Raw genomic sequence first — 21,881 nt, 5'->3', positions numbered from 1 at the left:
TCATGGATACATCTACCCAGCGCAACTCAACAACTTGCAGAGATGCTTTAGGTAGTTTTCATTGAGTTAGTTCCTGAGCCAACATAGCCATGGCACACTGCCTTGGCTCATCAGCTCTAGTGGAAGAAACCAGGCAGCTGGCCCAGGTTGCACCAACACACACCACTCTACGGACTTCAGGATCCAGCCTAATGCTTCAGCAGAGCAGCGCACGGCAAGGACCTATTACACCATCCAGGATTAAATCTGACATTACTAGATGAGGCTGCCTGCACTGCTGAAACTCTTGAGGGGCTCCAAGCAGAGGTCCCACCAAGTTTAGTAGCAGCTGGGAACACTCAACATTTCCAAAATCAGTTCCCTCAGCATAAAACTGGATGCACAAAACCAGGAAACACCCCAGCAGCAGCCCACCATGGAAAGTCTAGTTCAGGTAACTTGCCACAGGGAACCTGAGAACTCAAAGGCCAAGTAGTATTGCAGCTCCCTAGGACAAAGGTCCACTGTCTCGGCTATTAAGGTTTCCTTCCTCTTCCAACAACTCTCTCACTCTTACTGCTACTTCTTCACCTTCATCAACCACTTACTTCACCCCAGCTCTAAATCAGAAAAAAGGCATTCTGCACTCTGCATGATACAATAGTTCTAGGATAAAATATCCTAATAAACATACTTAAAGTAATAATGTTACACTGCATTATCTTATCCAATTTAGCTATTTATTTGTTTTTCTAAAAAAGATACTTCTCAAAAATCCTCCTGCAGCAGAGATACCCATTGCTTATCTGCAGGACCAGACTCTTGGGTCAGACTAACAAGTAGCAGCAGTAGGTTGTCCGCAGGTCTACTGGTTGCCCACTGGACCATCATTGGAGGGCGATGATATTTTCCTGGTAGGAAATTTCTCAGGACACTGCAAGGAGAAAAACAGTGATTCAAGTCTCCAGACAGACTCACCTTCACATTCATGGCTTGCTGTCATAACCCTTCTCTCCAGCCTTTCTCTTTCTGTCCACATGCAGCCCCTCCTGCTGCAGCCTCTCTTCAGTGCCTCATTCGGTCTTTTTTCACCCAAAGAGTCTGAATTCTTTCACGTCATCAGAGCCACCTTGCCTCCCCACTGCCCTCATGCAGGCTTCTTGTCCAGTGGTCTCTTCCACCTCCTGACTTCACTGAACAAGAGCTGAAGCAAAAGGGCTCTTCACTGTCCATCCTACCCACTTCCTTCTGCCTGTCCAGAGCCTTATTTCTGCTCCCAACCTGCAGCTCCTAACACAGTCGGTCCATGTTCCCTATGTTCTTCAACGAACGATGTTAGAATGGTTGAGTAAAAGTAAGTTAAAGACAGGAAGGAATGAAAACCTGATTACTTTAAAAGGGCAAAGCATTTGCTATTTTTATTCAGTGCTGTGGCAAGCGTAATTATGCAAATTCAAAAAAACTTGTCATAATTGACCTTTTCAAAACATATGTGTCCATGGATCTAACATACAATTCATTGGCAAACCTTGAAATTTATTAAAAGTCAACAGTTCTACAGCTTCTTAGCAGCAATCATCAATGAAAACCAAACTTGGTTATAAACAGGTAAAAATTGTGATGCATTAGGTTAGAAAAACCTGTACCTTTCAAAAAATCTGTAAAGGAAATGAAAAAACCAAATTGTTCTTGCTACAGAATATACCAGCTTACTTGTTGTTCTGAAAATTCAACAATGCCAGAATCCAATGATTCTGGTCATCTGATGCCTTGTAAGCAGATTCAGTTAATGGTCAGGAGACACTACTGATTCAGACTAAGTTTATTCTGGCAGTGCATAGAATGAGTCTAAAATCTGATTGGGTCTAGATCCCTTGCAGCTTGGCCGTCTCTTCTACCCTATTGCTCCAAGAACTGGGTCACAGAGTTCTGTATTCCTTTGGGGAAGGCTGCTCTCCACCTTTCCGATCTCATTCTTAGCTACAAATTCTCTCTCCACCTTGGAATGGGTTCACACTACAACCTTTCTATGAAGAGCTCACAAAGAGCCTGGCAAAACACCTAGTAAAATGTATCTTCATGAAGATTTCTGTGGAGTCAAGACTGGCCAAGGTGAGATTTCAGACAGATCATGCACAGGAAAAAAGCCCCAAACTTGGCAAAACACCTAGTAAAATGTATCTTCATGAAGATTTCTGTGGAGTCAAGACTGGCCAAGGTGAGATTTCAGACAGATCATGCACAGGAAAAAAGCCCAAAACAAAACCCCCCACATTTTCACAAATACTCACAAGCCACGCAATTACTCTTGAACTTTATGTTCTATTGCTTATGCAGGCTCCACTTGAAAAATTTCAAGTATTTTTTCTTTCAAGAAACTGAAAACTGATGACAAATAGGTAAAGCTGTCCTTAATCAGAACGGCAGTTACAACATGAAATACTGATCCTGTTCCATGATAGAAATGACAGAACCATGGCTTTTACCAAGGGAATGAAGCAATGAACATAAAAAAGCTGAGGACCAGATCAAACAGAATTAGTTGCCAGACCATCACAGAAGATAATGAATCTACAACAATTTATACCAATGAAGCCAGCTTGTCCTTGAAGCTCAAGGTCCTTTTTTTCAGAAAAGAACAAATCTTTTTTCTGCAATTTGCACACAGTACCACCTTTCATTTCCTGAACTAATCTTCTACACAGCAGCATCACAGACTATAGCATGAATGTGATTTTTTTTTTCCATTGGTACCTAGACTGAGAAATGTGTTGGTTCAACTGTTTCTTGTACAACAGATGGAAGGACATAATAAAATATCAGATGGTCCCCTAGCAGGCTCTTTGAAATTCAAATAAGGCTACATACCCTCCACCCCTGCCATACAAGACCATAACAGGGTTGATTACAGAAATACTACATACTAGCACAGGTCTGTGTCAAATCAGTAATGTGACAGTGTCAAGCTTAGCAGCAGGGCCTTAAGTGTTTATTTTCATTTAGCCCCTGCCTGCAGTGTCTGTCATCACCAGGAACATTCCATGAAGTCCCAAACAACCAGCTCAAGGACACCAAATATAGCCCGGCACTCAGCAGCTGGAATTATCCTGCAAAAGTTATTCCATTTTCAACCAGACATTAGCAACTTCAGATCCATTTCTGGAGACAATGCAATGCCATAGCAATTATTCAGTAACCGCTGAATAACTTGTATTAGATAACAGACTTCACTTTCACTGCTCTGCCTTCGCATACATTCCAGGAGGTGGTGCTGTTACTGGAATGGAAAATGGACCAAAAACCCTCACATGCTGTCTGTGCACTGACTATACCAGTTGATCTTACCATTTAACAGATACAGCCTATGCAGATAAAATACATCAGCATATCAGGATGACTTTATGCAAGAAATGCACATGCATGCACATGACTCAAACTGAAGACTCAAATTTCGTGCAAAGTAACTAGTAAATGCATGTTCAACATTTTTGAAAATTCAAAGCCTATCAGTTTCTAATGCACTTGTTCTGAAAAGAACAGAAGCTTTTTAGTGCTTTGCATGAATTCAAACCATGGGCTATTATTCACAGAGAATAAACCTGTTGTGTCATCCATCTGTAACAGCCATCTGGGGCAGATGTTTTAAATGGGAACTGCCACAAGATTTAGGACCTACAATCAACTTCTCTTACATCATTTACCCCTGAATGTCCCAATAAGAAATTATGGAGTCCCATCTGACTGAAGAAAGAAATGCATGTATTGTACATTGGCTTCCTTCCCTGATACATGAACAGTCCAGAAAGCAGATCAATGCTATGCCATACCATCCTATCCCATCCCACCCAATCCCTGCTGCCTGGAGAGCTAAAGTTCACCTGAATTTTTTATGGGCATGAAGTGGACCATACATAATGCATGCAAAGTCAGACCGACTATTTGTTTGCTCTTATTTACTTGCTACCAAGGACCTTAGTTCCTTAGACAAAGAAATTCCTTTCAAAATGTGTTAATGACCAGCAAGTATAAATATTTTTCATAAAACTCTGAAACAAAATGATTAGGTATTCACACCCAAGTTCTGTGAATTTCTCTGCATGTCCATCTGGCAGACAGCTGCATTATTTATTTGCTGTCACACTCAGTAAATTGATCTACTGGCATTTAAAGGTGTCATCTTTACTCATTACAATTTCAATGATCACTCCAGCGCTGCCAGCATTGTACCAGTGACCTGAGTTCTGACTACAACTTTTAATCTCTGCTAATCACAAAACCAGCAAGATTAATTCCACATAGAAAGCACCATAAGAAGAGACAGAAGAAATTGAAGGACCGGGCTGCTTTGCTTCAGAGTTCATTGATCTCTATACAGTAACAATTTGTTGAGAACTTTAATTGAATGCATCAGAACTGTTGACACTGCAATGTAAAATTAAGGTAAATGGGCTTCATAGACAAGAACTGGATTATATTGTGCTCACAATGATGAAAAGCTACCCAATCGGTCCCACAGCACAACCACTGTCCTCACAGCCGCAAGAGGAATGTGACTGTCTCAGGAGTCACATTCCTGAGGAGGCCCTCACAGATACACCGTTCTGCCCTGAAGAGCTCGGGGCAGACATTACTTACCCTTAGCCAAATCTTCTGAATGCTCTCCCCAGTATGTTTCCAAACTGTTTTAGTGGCAGCCTCAGCCCATTTCTGCCCTGGAGTAATTCAGGCTGGCAAATAACAACAGCCCCTCGGTCACAGTGAGGAACCATTAAGAAGCAACCAGTACGGATACAGCTTGGAAAATGTACCAAAACACAAGACATTCAAGATGTGCTAGACTATGTTGTGACACACTCTAAGTGATAAGTGCAAGAGGTTCTCAAGAAAAGACACAATGAACATGCAAGCTCCTAGCAATGCACGGGTATTGCAAGCTGCCACACTTTAATTGTTCCCAGTTTGCACACTTTAGCACAACCTGGGATGCAAGTGGCTCCATAACCATCACCAGTGACTGAGACAATTCTGCTGAGAAAATGACCACCAGCGTATTCCTCATGCAACGCTCTTCCAGCCAGGGAGTGCTCAAAAAGACACGACAGCATCTTGGGAAAGAAAGGACATAGATGTAGAGGGCAGGAACTACCATGAGCACGCACGTGTGCTTCAACTGGAAACTGAACACCAACTGAAATAACATCCCTTCCCATCCACTGACACCCCTGGGAGGCACAGGAACTATACCCAGCGGTGACCTGCGACTCACAGCCACACACATACATCACCCAGCCAAGCCAGACTGCAGGGAAAGTTGGAATTTTGATCATGCCTCACTAGAGAAAAACATAATTAAAACTATTACACTTGGAAAACTTCCAGCTCTATGAATCTGACAAAGACATTTATGATGATAAAAGAATAATAATGTCCAGTAAAATCCCTGTACATAAAAGCACTAAAAGAGTTTTATGGTTAGAAATCCAAAGGAAGAGCACTTTAAACAAGTTAATGTGCAACTACTATAGAAAGGGAGTAGCATGATTTTTCCATTTCCAAAACTGATATTTAACTTCACAGCTATCTGTATCTTATCACACTTTTCCTGTCAGACTAAACATGTCTTGTTTTATTACAGAGCAACTTATCTCTCAGGATATTTTTGATGAAAATGAACTCTAGGCTTCAATAAAAACAGCCCAATGTCCTTTCTGTGATAGCTAATTTTTGACACTTCGATCCACTTTGCATTTCTATCCTTTGAAGGATGCCTAACATGAGAAGGAATTCATAACACCATCCACCAACAGGGGTGCATTACAGTAAGACATATTGACGTGCTTGCTCTTTTTATTGATCCATGCAGCAGGTTGTTATTTGAGGTAACGTTAACAGAAATGTCACATTACTTAAAGAGAAAAAATTATTTCACAGTTTTTGGAAAAAAACATTTGGTAGAATGCTACCATCTGCACCAATATTTGAAAACCAAGCTATTCAAATATGTATAATTTACTTAATCTTATCAAGATATTTGAAAATTAGAGGCTTTTTATTACATTTTCCAAAGAAGCATCACTTTGCATACCGAGTATTATATCCATCTGGCAAACTGACACTTGAAACAGCCTTGCCTTTTCAAGTCCATACCACCTAGTTATATCAGGCTCTTCATACATACTGAGCGCATGACTTCTGGAAGTTGCTTTTGGGAAATCAGGGTAAGAGGAGACAAAAACTACAAAGATTGCTCAAATGATGACAATAAGAATTTTAAATCTCTCAAAAATACGTATATTACTATTGTGTTGTGATGATTTCCTGCAATTTTTCCTGTTTATTTTAGAATTGGGCACAAGAGAACAGGTCAGAAGAACCCAAATAGGTTCAAAAGCTTCAAGAGGTTAAGAATTTCACAGCTGATTATGCTGAAAATCAGTTCCAATTTTGGATGAGTCGAAGCAGTAAGTGACATAAGGAAAGAATTTCCAACATTCATCTGCTAGAGCTAGAGCCTGCTTGGGATTGCAGCCATCAGAGCCCAGAAACTGGAGATGGAGACTGCAGCCACTCACAGCTTATTTGAAGAAAACACCTTCTGCCACCCTGCCTCTGTCCCTCTCAGTGATCACCCTTGTTTTGAAGGGGTGTCTCTTGTTTTATGTATTTGCTGTTTAAGCTTGGGAAAGGTGGAATGAAGCCTCTGCAGATTTTAACTAAGCAACATAGCTGCCCACTAAACTTTCTTGACTATAGCACTTTACCCAACCACAATACTTAATATACAAGAGGATTCTTTTCATTTTATCCTGAGCCCCCACTGAACAGTAGACCTGAAGCAAGCATCCAGGAAAGGGAGCAACATGCAAAAAAGAAAACTCCTGGAATGATTCATTAACAGCACAGTCAAATAGGCTTTATTGGAACCTTGGAAAAAGGTTCTACGCAGCTGGCGGTTTCTACTTGTACTTCCTACCAGCACACCAGCCCTTTCTCCATGTTTGCTAAGCTCTGGAAGACTATAAAGTATAGGCTTCAGAGGGTTGTGCTGCTGGGTGTTCCAAGCTGCTGAGCAAACCATAGCAGGGGGACTGTGAAGCAGAAATGAGGAAAAAAAAAAATCATCTAAAGCAGACTTAGCCATTTGCTCTAGAAAAACAATAATTTTCCAGGAAAATATTCTAAGCAGCTGAACCTTATCAAGAAGCTGGATGTGAACTGTTCCTCAAAGGAATGCTCAGTAATGAAAGACTAATGTGCACTTTACTTTAGGGGATTTGAACATAAGACTATCTCCCACCTTCAAATCTACTTTTCTGAATTTTTTTGTGCGCGGTATTTACAATGCCCACCTTTGTTCTTAAGGTAGCAGCAGAAAGAATATCTTCTTTGAGTAAACAGATTTGGACAGACAGCAGAAATCTGCCGAATATTAACTTTGTTAGAGCTGAGCTTAAAATTTCAATCTTGTTTTGGTTTCATATAGAATGAAATTTTATAAACTGGTTTGTGAAACAAATGTATTATATTGTATTAAAACAAGTGAATTGTACTACTTCAAATAATAAATTGAAATATCTGTGATAACTCAGTATTTGAGAGCAGCAGAAATATATAATTAAGGATAAAATAGTACACTAGGAAAAACGTTGTGTCCTCAAACGTTCTGTCTGAACACATAAGGAAATACCTTTTTACTGTGAGGATGGCTGAGCATGAAGCAGGTCACCCAGAGAAGCTGTGGAGTCTCCATACTTGGAGATATTCAAAAGCTCTCTGGCCATGGTAATGGGCATCCTGCCCTAGGTGACTCTGTTTGAGCAGGGCGTTGGACCAGGTGACCTCAAGAGGTCCCTTCCAACCTCAACCATTCTGTGCTTCTAAAATATTCCTCAAAATAAAGTCCCTTACTACCATCCAAAAAGGTAGTTAACTTGCATGATTCCTGGAACTAATGAATGCTAACATCAGATGTGCTTTGGTTCTCCTCGAGAGATCAATCAGATCTTTCCCTGTTCTCACTGTCAACTCACCCAGGCAAGGTCACAGGCAGACACTCTGCCTGGCTGGCCCATATGTGGTTACTGGTAGTATACAACAGCAGTCAGCCAACTGATCTAGAATGTTTTATTCTAAAAGCCTTTCTTCAGCAGCATTTTCAATCAAGTCTCTCCCCACAACCTTTCTACCAGTTTTTAAAAAGCTTAGCTTAATACTATTGCATCTATGTTCTATCAAACTGGAAGAAACTATTTGCTGAATACAAGTTATAAGTGAGGAAACTGACAATTCAATATATAAGCCCTTATTTGTGCTGGAAACCAAGCTAAAAACATGATACAAGGAGTGCAGTCTTCTGCTGAATGATGTTTGTGTAAAGCATACTAAGCATCCAAGAATTACAGGAGAAGCATTACCTGCTTGTAGTTCTCTGGTTCTCTAACGAGTTCCGTTTCTGTGACAGAAAAATGTCCAAGGATCTGGTCCATATGAGAGCCACTGGTGAATAAATGGATCTGGAATAGATTAAATTAAAAGACAGTTGTCAAGTACAAGGACCAGATCATTAACAACATCATTAGCTACCCTCTAATGGCTGCACGGATTGAAATGGTGATGTGAACCAGGGGTTACAAGCCCATTCCCAGTGGACAAGCACAAATGTAACTTCTACCACCAAAACAACAGACCTTTTTAAAACAGCCTGCAGGAAGTGATGATCACACACCACAACCATCTCACAAAATGGTCTATCTGGTACTGCCACCAGAACCACATGCAGGAATTGCTACTGCTGCTGCCACAGTAAAACTGAAAGATTTCTCTCTTCATCCTGTCTTAATGTGTTTTTCCTTATAATACACACACTCTTGTGCATAGCATGAAAGGAAAAAACCACGTACACAGATAGCAGAAGTCTTAACAGAGGTAAAGGATACCCTCAGCACAATTTTTTATTTATTCCTTTAAAGCAGAACACGCTACCTAGTTACAGTAAGTTTCTCTTTTGCTGCTATATATTGTTGCCTTTCACTTACTGGGACCTTGTCCCAGCTGCACTGGTGATGGTATCATCAATTACTTGGCGAAGAAGCTTCCCAAGTTAGTCAAGGGAACAATAAAAAGCAATTCCTCCTATTCAGAGCTGATCCCTTTGTTACTGTAATAACTGCAGCTGCCAAACAAGATAGCAGTGCACATTTGTCAGACAATCGCTCATATTTCATTAATACTTCTGCCAGAAGACAGAGAATGTTTCCTGCTTTTCTTCCTTTATTCTAATATGAACTTTATCATACACTTGGGTATTGACAACTATTTTAAAGTTGACAGGCACTGGGGTAATTATCAAACCTTCCCTGAAACTTCAGAATATTTTAGCATTCCCTTCCCAAAACTCACTTCTGGTGACAACCATCTGTCACATGTGCAGAGCTATGTGAGTTTAAAAATAAAAGAGCACCTCCCCACACAATGTTCTTCCTTTCTACTTGCCACTCCTCTCCCTGCTGCATTCTTGCGTAACTCTGGCTGCCAAACCTTCGGGCCTCCAGCACCAGGGATGAATTTCAGCTCCTCTTCAAAAGTATGTTGCAGCAGCATCACCAGCTTAAGCTCAAAACAAATACTCTAAAGCTGTAACAACAGAGGAATAAGGTGTTCCCCTGAGACCAGACTGGATGGGTATTGGAATAATCCAGTATTTGTAACTGGAGTAATCCAGTATTTGTATTTTTGCTTTTACAATCTGGTATTGAGAACTACAACATACGGAAGATGAAGGAAGGCTTAGGAAGGGAGACAGTGCCAAGGGAAAAGCAGGAGGTGAGAGGGTGAGAGATAGAGCACATGTAGCTGTTGTGCATGGCACTGGGATGGACTGAGGAGGCAGGAGGTCCAATTTAACCTTACACTAACCTTTGCATGAGAGTACAGACACAGCCCCCCTCTGAGCACCACTTCTGGGGAGTTCCCAGTACAAATTCCTAAACGCCTTTGAGCTTAGATACCCTGCAAGGGAGATCAGCTTGACTAATTCACCTAAGAGAAGATGAAAAGGGGGCTTGTTCATAGTTCAACACACACTTGCTCAAGAGGAAAAACATTAAGGAATGCCTACTGAGATCTAATGGCAAATTCACTTTAGGAAAAAAATAAAGATTTTCAAACAAAGTATCTCAAGACATAAAAAGATATAATTAACCAATGTAGTAATTTACAGAGTAACATGATAGATTCTTCGTGCCAAGATACAGATGCGTCTAACAATTGCAGTTTAGCTTACTCATAAATTACTGACAATGAGGTAATCACCCAGCACCAGTCTCTGCCCTCTGTTATTCAGAGATCAAGACTTTGTCCTTGTCCCTTTACTCTGTTACTACAGCATCAGATACATAGATACAACTAATCCAATCTACTGTAATATACTTTATTTTCTACTGTTTATCTTAGAGAAAGCATAAAAAACCACTCCATTCATAGGAGTTATTTCCCAGTGCTGCTCTGCATTCTTACTGACAGAGTAGAATATTTCCTCTTACAGTTTCCAAGCACATTACAACCATTATTGTCATTTTACCATGATCTGATACTGCCAATTATGTTAAACTCTTCTTCTATCATCAATACTTCCATTTAACATGATTTTAGTCATACTAACTTATATCCATAGTCCACAGTCAGACCTTCACCTGCTTAACAAAATTCATCTCTGAACCTGAACCAACCTTCCCCACATTTCAGGTGTGATTTCTGTCCCAGCCTTCAGTAGACAGAGGACAGCTGAAAATACCCGCGGGAAATCCATCGGCTTTGCAGAAACTCACTTGTTCCACTATTTCTTTTCACATGCTGATTGTGGCACAGTGTATTTAACAGGCCCAAAAAACAATGCCAGTTTTAAACTACACAGGTTCCTACCTGTTTTTCTGAAACTATGCAAGGCTTCTCATTCACGTTTTTTTAAGGCAAAGTGGTAATTCAAAGCCTAACTAAAAACAGCTGCTCTCCCCTATGAATTCAAGAGGCATCAAAAATCAGGCAGATAGTTATTCCTCTGGCACTTGACAGAAAGAAGAAACAGAACAGAAAGAACCAAGAGGCGTGCCTTAACACAGTAATTTATCCTTCACACTTCCATATATTTGAAGGTATATCAGGTAAATATGTACCATTGAGAATTTCGAGGGAATTATAATGGTATTACTGTATTATACTTTCAAAGCAGGCCAACATGTCCATGTTGAGAAGTCATTATAATGTTATTCAACAGCTCATAGCCTCAGGCTGCAAAATTCCTCAGCAACAGAGAAGTTAAGATTTCCCTGAGGAAGTTTTCCTTCTACAGCAGGACATATGTAAGCTTCAACATGCCTTCTGGGAGCTGAAGTCACTGAAAAGCAGCTCAACAGAAGAACTAGCAAAGAGAAAAAGCCAGTCAGACCACCTAACAAGCAATTCTCAACACATAACTGGCTGTAGCTCCAGAGGGACTTCCCTCTTCAGTAACCTACACTGGTTACTGCAGAACCTCATACTATCAACACGGAGTTGCTGCAGGCAGGACAGGGTAGATAGGGCCCCAGCAATCATTTTCAGTTATCATTTGTGTGCTTTAGAGAAGGAACAGCCACTAATTTTTGTCCATATCCCCCTCATATTTCCCTTCTACTGCTCCCTTTCCCTTTCTCTAGGCAGTACAGTACTATTTCATTAAGATGTGAGTCATCACTTCTAACCTGAAGGTGCATGTCCCTGATCACCCAAGCAATTCAGAATTTTTCACAAAATCATAGAAATGGAAAAGACCTTTGGAGGTCCTTAGTCCTACCTCCTGCTCTAACAAGGACTATCGCCAACATCAGTTTGTGGCTTTGTGTATGCAAGTCTTGGAAACCTCTGAGGATGGAGACCAGCATCTCTGGTGAGCTGCTCCAATGCTACCCATCATCCCAGAGAAGCTTTTTCTAATATGCCTGAACCTTTCAAGCTATAATCAGTGGCCCCTTCCCCTTTGTCTCCTGGTACTGCTGAGAAGACCATGGATCCCTCTTTGTAACTATCCACCAAACAGCTGAAGGCAGCTATTAGGTGACCTCTTCTTCAGCCTGCTCTCCACCACAGCAAACAAGCCCAACTCCATCAACCTCTTCTTGGAGTTCATGCCCAACTCAGCTAGTCCTTGTCTTAACTTGGTAGCTTCTTGTTACAATTCTTACTTCCAGCAGCAATATCCATACTTACAAAATACAGAGCGGAAAAGCAGTCAGGGGGTTGGAACTAGATGATCTTTAAGGTCCCTTCCAACCCAAACCATTCTATGATTCTATGATCTCCTGAATAAGAACGTATTTTCCAAGTGCGATGCATTTTTCTCAAAAAGCCCCAAATAGAGAATATGGTATTTTAGAGTCTATGTGAGTCACAGAATAAGATCTGTAGAAGTGTCGCCACTACTTGGCAAAAAATATAGCTCATGATCAGCAGTAAATAAGACTGTTCTGCAGTTGAGATACATAACCTGTTAAGTTATTAAACAGAGCGAGTAAAAGCCATAATTACCATTTTGTAGAGAAAGCCCTCTGTAAATCTGTCAGCATAATTAAAAAACATAACACTCATTAGCCTCTTGCATACTGTGTTTGTGGTTTATACGAGAAATGCAGCAGCTCATATAGAGGTCATATTAGGTCAGCTCAGTCTTCTAACACGTAGCAGACTAGTTTAAAAGTTTTAAAATTAATGCAGTAGCACAGCCAAAATTTCTCTATAAAGAGTCAGGAAATACCAATTATTATTTATGCAGCTGTTAAATTGTGTAAGTATGTTATATTTTGTGTTACCATAAATGTTAACATTAATGTGGCACTGTAATGAAGTCCCTTCCAAAGTCACTTTTGCCTTTCAATTTTCCTGCTTTTAATTCAGACTAAAATATAACTCAGCACTGCACTTTATTACAGCTCTGAACAGAACTCCCACAGTTGCACATACGTATTTGAGCACGCACAACATTGGTGTATGACCATATATGCAGGAGCTAGGCTCTAGTCTGTCCTCCTATGTACAACTTTCATGATGGAAGCCCTCTACACACACTGCAGAATATAGTCTGATCCTAAGAATCTTCACCAGCACCACTTACAGCTGAAAGCAGTAAGTTTAGTCCAGTGATTACTGCTGCAGAAGGCAGTAATGGCAGCTTTGGGAAACCGGATGAACAGAGAAACATCCTCCCCTCCTGCTTATTCTTCCCTGGAAATCGTGGTCCAGGGAACTGCAGCATAACTAACTTGTCTCTTACGTTCGTCTCACTAACAGCCCTAACTTTAGCAGCATTCTTCCTTGGATAGCCATAGGGGAAAAAGAAGTCCAAGTTTATTTCAAAGTACAATCCCCACAGGAGGTCATCATCTCCCTGTCAACAAGTTTAGCATGTTGCTCAATCAGCACATCTCTTCATCATTTCAGAGCCTGACCTGGACCACTGAGAGTACCTGCGTTTGTACTCGAGGGCCCAGGTTCAACCTGCTCTTAATTCTTCCTTGGTCTCATTAACTGCCAGCTGAGGTACTGAAGCTGCCTAATTATTTGTTACTGCCAAGTACTACATAAATCAGAGAACTGATAATGAGATACGGAGATACTTGCTTCACCTACTATAAAAATCAGCATACCTTAAATAGAGGTAGTTTATCAAGGGGAGAAGATGCCAATCATTTCATTTGAGTTTTATATTACTAAGACACCTCACAGTCTGTAATCTCAGTGCAAAAGCCAAGGACTGCACCTGCACTTAGGGTGAATTGCTATCTTAGTTCCCAGATCAGGAAAGCACGTTCACAGTGAGCAATGAGAAGCAAAAGGTTATTTTAGATGCTGCACACACAGCACCTGATTTTTCCCTAGGGCTGTCAATCAGACATCTTCCCTAGCAATCAATTCATGTAAAGAACAAAATGTAACCTCATTATAGTTTTCAGCATTGCCCTGTCAGACACAGGATTAAAACCAAGGCGGCATCTTCATTCAAACCCCTCTTGTTCTGATCCTGACAACTTTCTGATAAATGCTGGGTTTTGAGGGGAAATTTCTCAAAACTGTTCTTAGTCTTGAAAGGTTTCTGTGAAGATTCTGGGTACAATACCAAAAGGGTCCATACAAGTTACCTGAAGAGATATGAATGGAGAAAGGGGGCCTAGCGAAAACATTTCTGAATAACTTTTGGTACTACCTTTAGAACCATTTTTTAAAAATTTGTCTCTGCAGCCACCACCACTATCAGCTTTGGGACTGCAGGCTGTTTCCATCTTTGGGACTGCATCCAGATATGACGCTCCCAGATGTCTGTGATTTTCAGACAGGCATGTAAACATTATTTGTAAATGTGAAGAGAACTGTAATCTTAGCAGTGTAAAGACTGCTACTGATTCCTGATTTAAAAGCAGGCAGATTTTGGGTTCTGCTCAGATGTTCCTGGTACTTCAGAAATGGAAACTGCATTTTATTTTGCTGCTATTACTTCCAGCCTCCGTGCTCAATATTTTGAATCCACATTTTTGATGAGTTTATATAGTTCTGAATCACCATTTCTGATCTGTGAGACCAGCATGCTCTGAATGCTTCTACTGGACATTTCCTGGGAAAAATGGAGACACCATATGGTTGCATGTGTCAACCTGCAAGGGAGACTTGTACAACAATTACGACCTTATGAACACTGTACATACTTTATTTTCTCACGGCTCCGCCACCGCTGGAGAAAGGTGGGGGTATTTAGAGTAATTCACTCGTACCTACAGAAAATGCAGGAGTAGCAAACAAAAATAATTTGTACGTTTAGCTCTAGCTGACAAGGCTTTTAAATAATAAACTATGTCATAGCGAGTTAGAAGAATCATTTACCTTGTGCAAAAGTTTGCATTGCTCTTGGTGCTGAGCGTGCAAACTCTGCCACTGGAACCTCAGCCTCCCATTTAACCACTGAAGGTATCGAACGTCTACTCTGTCTTCCAGTTCATATTCAGGTGCTATTTCAGTTGTGCTTTTCCGGCTGTTACGCAGATCATCTTCACACTAAAAGCAGAAGAGAATACCAAAATGTTTTGAGTTGCCTTTAACACTTTCAAATGATTCAGTAGTGAAGAACATACAAGGCAAACAGGCCAAAGAGGAAAAAAATGCCCAAAAAAGGAAGTAAGTTCCAGCAGTAGAGAGAAATTGGAATATTTTAGAATACAGGACTGGGAACACCCTAAACAAGTACTGAAGTCTGGAACAAATATCAGCTTCTCAGCAATGACGTGGTAAGCTGTCTTCTCTCCCGTCTTTCATTTTCCGTAGCCAGGAAGACACAGTGTTCCTGACACAGTCAAGCATGTTCTTTACCCATATGGGAAAAAAAAAAAAAATATCACATTTTGTCTAGATTCTAATAAGTCAAAGAATAAAAAAAACTGACTTAGCTCCTCCAGTGTCTCCCCAAAAGCGCTGCAAGCTGGTTTTGGTGACCTCATTTTGTAAATGCCTTATATAGGGACAAAACTGTGGGCCCGTGCTTACTCAGATATTTTCTTTTCTCCACCCAGGATAGAGGAAAAGAAACAATCATCCAGCTGACCATCCAGGAGTCCACAGAGGCACTCCCAGCTACAGCTACACCACCTATCTCGCCTTGTTTTGCCTTTCTCTAGAGTAATTTGGAAAGAAGGGAGAAGCTAAGAGTTTCCTTTTGTTCATCTTGCTCCACTTACCTCCTTTCTCTAGAGTAATTTGGAAAGAAGGGAGAAGCTAAGAGTTTCCTTTTGTTCATCTTGTCCCACTTACCTTCTGCTGCAGAAAAAAAAAAAAAAAAGAAAAAAAGAAAAAATGAGAACGTCAATCACCACCTTCAGCAAGACATTTCTGTCCTCTCTCTTTCCCAAGGAACACAGGGGAAATTCCACCTCCCCCAGCCTCTTGCACAAAGAGATCATTCACATTTACAAACAGATCTCTCTCCATTTTCAGCTAGGACTCCTGCAGATTACAAATTAAAAAGCAAGTCATGGGTTGTTTTACTTCTGATGCCAGTAATGTCACTTAAAGTAAGGCTATCAACTTCATCCGGTCTATGGGAAGTACATACAGTAAACATAATCCATAATTCCCAATTTTTTACTACAGTATGTCATAAGTAGAAATAACACAGAACTGCAAAGGCCTGGTTATTCAGAACATGTGTTCACCAGCTAAGAAAGTGTCTCCCAGTTGTTGGATTCTCAAAACATTTCTTTAAAGTGGAAATTTAGAGAGTCTACTTCAAACATGACTGTTTTCAAGAAAACACTTAAGCAGATATTTGGACCTGTAGACCTTGATGGTATTTAAACATATGTGCTTTCCTGCTTCACAGACTTCCATGTTCAATAAAATCTTATAAAGATTCAGTTGGCAGGCAAAGCTTGAATGTAATTCCAATTTGGATTCTAAACTAAAAATGCAAACTGTAAAATGAAGAGAGTTTAATCTTGCCTTAAATGCAGATTTCAGCAGAAGTGTATCTATGACCGTGATCAAATAACCCATTGATGCTTGTTTTAACCCAAATATCAGCTCAGCTGACAGGATCGCTAATATAACGAGTTTTCTTATTATTTATAAGCACAAAAATGCTGTTCTGGTCATATAACAAAATGTATCAAGATTACAAGTATTTTCCCTTTGCTCTGTGGCTCAGATAAATGCATGCTATAAATCACAGGGGCACAGGGGCTGGTAAAGGGCTTTTCCTTTTAAAGGCACAGATTCATCCTTTAAAAAAAAAGACAGACAGTATCTCCTTTGCGCCAACTGCAAAGTCACTCTTTTTCCTCAGATGCCTCCAGCCCCCTCCCCCTAAATCAAAAGGCAGAGTGTTCCAGGGTGCTGCAGTCCTAGCCAAGTACCTTCATGGTTCAGATTGCCTTGCCCCCACCAGGAGAAGTTTCTGGACTATGAAACCACGCAGATACGATTGCCAAGTTGTCCATAAACACGATGAGGCAAGCAATGGGATATTAGTCATTACAGCAGAGAAAACGCATGTGTAAACAACATCAAAACACTTCACATAAATGGCCAGAAAGCCACAAGGCCAAAGACAGACCTGGGACTCCCAGATTAAAATCTGCATTTCCCATAATTTACAGTTCAATTCCAACTTTCCTGGTTAGAGGTTTCAGAACAGCACAAATACTGTTCTCCTGGGGATTCACTTCAGGAAGGAATGGCATTAGACTCGATTGCTTTGGCAATACAGTGACAAACACCATGCAGAGCTAATTTTATTGTAGCAACCTGCCTTATTAATATTAAAATAAGGAAGCCAGCCAATGCATTTTTTAACAGGATCTCTCTATTATTTATTTCACAAACTGCACAAAAAATTTACTTTTGCTATGAAATACTTAGCCTGGCATAAAGTAAACAAGGTAAAAAAAAAACCAACCAAGTCTTCATATTATACTGTGACCTCAATTTCTAGTCCCATCTTTACAATCTAAGACTATTTACTGCTCTCCCAGTGGGAGAAAAATCACTAAAATACCAGTCCATGCTAGAGCCTTTGCTTTAAATATCACTGTGAATTTATCTAATCTATACAGCAATATGGGTACACACCTACATTCATTTCTGAGATACAGAAGTGCATATTACTTAGTCAAAGTCACAAAGAGAGCTGCCAAGACAACTACCCCAATGGCCTCCTCACACTTGGAATGCTCCACATCAGCTCTGGAAGAGATCACTTCATAACCACTTACCAGAAAAAGCTTCTTACTTGTAAACTGTTTGCTGCAATTAATGTTTCTCTTTGATCTGTTTCAGAGAAGCAAAGCACATGGAGTCCAGCTACAGAACGGTGCCACAGGCTTGCAGTACAAAAGCCACATCAACACCTATCAATCCCCTCATTGCAGTGTCAGAGTCTTCTCTCATTACACTGGTGATATCAGAGCTAGTCTTGTCAAACTGGATGATGTGGACTCGCCAGAGCACCTATGATTAGCATAACTTAAGCAGAAGCTAGAATGAAGCCCCTCAATTCCACTCCAGCTGTCACTCACCCCAAAGGAGCCTTTCTGTCCTAAAAGCTCAAAGTACTGCTGTTAAAAGATCTCAATATCCATTTATTGGCAAGACTCAGAAAAGCAAGCATAAGCCTGATGAAGGTGACGTGCATATATTTACACAAACCCTCTTTGTGCCAATTCCTGAGCTATCACCCTGCCCTCACTTCGGCAGAACTTAAACCCAGCTCTTCCGTGGTAAAAGATCCAAGCAAATAACCAGCCAAGCCCCATAATAAATACACATTCTAGGACACCACACATCACTATCCCAACTAAGGTAGCTCACAAACTATAAAACCTACCCCAACCTCATAAATACATCTCTGGCTTAGAGCTAAACATGGTTTATGTCCTAAGAGCACATATTCAAAATTTTTGCAAGGGAGCCTAGAGTTCAGTCTCAAACACCACAATAGTTTGGCTCTAAACATTTATCCCCAGGCTATTTCAAGTCCAGTTATGAAAAAAGATGCCAGATCATTCTGAAAAAGTGTGAATGGACTTGTTGTGGTTAGACAATGCACGAAGTGCAAAAAAGGCCAACACAGTTCTCATGGCAGAAGTGCCCTGAGCAGACAAGTCAGATTCTCAAAACACACTGAACTGAAAAAAGTCATTCAATATAAAAGTACTTAGGGGAAAAAAAAAAAAAAACGGGTGGGAGAAAGGAGGGCGTGAAAAGAAGACATGGTGATATATCAATTGTCTTTCACATTCTATACATTTGGGCAAACAACTTGCATGCAACTTGCTTAGAGAGAAATTAAAGATCAAATTTTCAAATTTTAAAGCAGAAATAAAGCTTTTCTTGTTGACTTGAATACAAAGCAATCCCATGTTACTGGAAATCAGAGTGCAGTTCTACCAACAGTGGATGGAGATAAATTAAACAAGCACTTCAGCATATAAATAGTTTATCAAAGAACATAAGCATCCATGTGTTTGTAAACATGTGAGAAGGGAGCATTTTTTGCACTACTTGCTCCATTTGAGAATTTCACTGACCTGCCATGCAGTTGACCTTGCTGTCTTCATACACTTTGAATTAAACAAACTCCCAAAATTGTTTTAAAGCAAAATTCCTTGCAGATTTGGCGGTGATCTAGCAATATGCCACAAGCAATACTGCGAAGAAAACCCTTTGTTGTGCAACTTCATCGCATTTCTATACTTTCTGCACTTTCCTAATTCATATAGGTATCTTAACGCTTATGAATTCTTATCTGAATTTACTATGGCCTGTACACACAAAGGAAATGAAAAGGCCTATGCTGCCTGCATTGCTGTAAAAGCAAGGCAATGGCAGGGCTAGTTCTCCGAGAGATGCTCTTTTGTGACAAGGAGCTGCCACCTGTCGGTAAATGGCAGACCCCCCCCACTGCCAGCTCAGGCTTTTCCCTGGACATCCTCCAAATCCCTCCAAGGATCAGCTCTCTGCATCCATACCTGGACAGCCAGCAAGCAGCTTGCTGCTCTTCCCATGGAGAAGCAACCCCCTTCTGGAACGTGGATATATGCATTAAGTCAACTCCTTGACATCAATCCTTGAGCAGAGCGCAATAAAGCACCTGCCAGTTAAAAACCACTAACACACACTCCCACCCCACTACTCATCTTCACCTGAGTTAATCTGGGTCTAGACAGAAACCATCTCCTCTCAGGTACTACTGAGATGTTAACTACATTAGGCACACAGCCTGGCATCGCAAAGGGGGGAAGGAGCGTTACCTACATCCCTGGCTGCAGGACCCGGGGAAGGCAAAGCAATCACATAAATCAAGCTAATAAAGTGCTTCTGCAGCTTTTACCGAGCGCTCGTTCTGAACCGCTCATAATTCAGACAACGGTTTTGATGTGACATAACATATGTTAACCTGTGTAATTACCCATCTTTAAACAGAGTGTAATTTTTTTAAAAAATTAAACAGCATAGCCAGAAATAACAGTATCAGACATGCTCTCCTAATTAATACAGCCATCTATCTATCTGCAGGAGGGGAAAATGTGAAAAGGAACAATTTGAACAGATGAATGTGAAAGGGACAACACTATTTTCATTAACAGCACCATCAACAACACTAATTGGATTTCCTCCTAGGCAAGGTAGGATCCAGATTAGATGTTTGCATGGAAAGATAGATGGTGTAAGAACCCACTCCCACATGAAGCACATCCCAATTAAATACCCAGAAATTTGCACAGAAGAATGTGTTTCCACAAACCTAAGTGCTCACAACACAGAAGTTATGCTCATAGCATCTTCAGCAATTAAAAAAAAAAAAGTAAAATGCTATGTTTCCTCAAGGCCTTTTAGCTTTTATATTTCAATGCCTTTTGTAAAAATTACTACTCACAACAGCAGTCCCAAGAGCTCCGCTAGTATCTGATTGGCAAAGAGTGAAAACCAGAAGGTGCTGAGGGAAGACAGAAAATCTGAACGCAGCTCCTACCCATTCCTGCCTTGCTCAAACAAGCCCGTCTGGCAGTGGCCACAGGCCTGAGGCACTAGAGAGAGTCAGTCCCTTACCCCATCCTTCCTCGCTCGCTCAGGAGGTTACTTAAGAGCTCTGCAACAGCACAAAAGCACGGTGCCTTCAACAGAGCACAGCAGCGTTGCTTCATCTTCGGAGCTGCAAGGTCGAGGGTATCGCTTACATTTAAAATAACATTTAAATCCCAAAGCTCACTGCACGGTGTATTCAGACAAAACGTGGAAACCGAATATACTAAAACAAACACGTGGCAGGGCAGACCTTAACTCACAGAGCACTGCGTTTTGCAGGGCTCAAGAAATGCCAATATAGCTACTGCCTTGCACTGCACTTCCTCTGCCTGCAGCTGCAGCCCCCCTTGCCCACCTCCACTTTTCTCCACTGTGGCAAGTTGCTGGAGAGGGGGCAACCAGTGAGGAGAGGAAGATGCAGCATGCTGTATCAGCAGCAAATCTGGAGGAAAGAGGCCAACTGGAGAAGCTACAGCATCTGCCCTCCAGGAGAGGAGAGGGCAAGCTCTGCCATATGTAGAAGGCCTGCCATGCCCTTCTTTGCACGCCTCTTTTGTCCTCCTGAGGAAAAAGTGCTTTATTTCAAAAGATCCTCCAGTGAGAGTTAAACCCTGATTGCTTGAAGTGGGACATCAAAAGCAGAGAATGTTTTCATTTGTATGAGAAGACCATAGAGCAAAGATGTCAGGAGGTGCCAAAGGTACTGGCTGCTCCCCGCCACTGGAGGGCAGGAAAGGCAATAAAACATATTAAAAATCCCTTGGGTTTCCCCAACGGATGGGGAAGGAGCTCCCCAAAGAGGATTTCAGCAGAGTATCAGTATGACCATGCTAAGCCTTCCTATTAGCACGCCAGACCTCCTCTTCCTCTCCTCATGTGAAAGCTCACGCTTGAGCCTGTTGGTAGAACCCCATCCAGAACACATCAGCTGTAATGTCAGGTTCAAGAAATTTTGCATTTATTTGAAATTCAGACATTACCAGAGAAACAGCAGATTCAATAAATTATAAGCCTTTCTGATTATTTCAGACTCCTCTTTTAAAGCATTTTACCTTGACATGCTGTCTAAAAAAAAAACAAAAAAAAACCACCACACGAAAAACCTCTTAAAAGCGCATTCACTGTGGCAGGCAAAAATAAATGCTATTAACCCCACATTTAACAGTGCACCCACCACACAAAATTGTTTTTCATTGGGAAAAAGGTTCTATGACAAGTCCGAAGCACAGGATTTAAAAAAAAACAAAACAAAAAACACAAAAGATCAAAAGGAATAGCATGTACATATGCACATGCAGAACAACAGG

The 21,881-nt window shown here is 40.9% G+C and overlaps 1 protein-coding gene across 1 annotated transcript in view; it reads right to left on the bottom strand.

Annotated features, from left to right (window-relative positions):
• LOC106888836 (chromosome unknown open reading frame, human C14orf80) overlaps positions 1–21,881 on the bottom strand; it is a 104,615-nt gene that overhangs the window by 52,189 nt on the left and 30,545 nt on the right. The window contains exons 5-6 of the mRNA XM_014943342.1: positions 14,884–15,054; positions 8,394–8,492 (exon numbers count right to left, since the gene is read on the bottom strand). Of these exons, the coding sequence (XP_014798828.1) occupies positions 8,394–8,492; positions 14,884–15,054 (270 nt within the window). The remainder of the gene's footprint in view (positions 1–8,393; positions 8,493–14,883; positions 15,055–21,881) is intronic.

The sequence above is a fragment of the Calidris pugnax genome, unplaced genomic scaffold (genome assembly GCF_001431845.1).
Source record: "Calidris pugnax isolate Ruff unplaced genomic scaffold, ASM143184v1 scaffold63, whole genome shotgun sequence".
Classification (NCBI taxonomy): Eukaryota; Metazoa; Chordata; class Aves; order Charadriiformes; family Scolopacidae; genus Calidris; species Calidris pugnax.
This window is presented reverse-complemented; position numbering and strand designations above follow the sequence as displayed.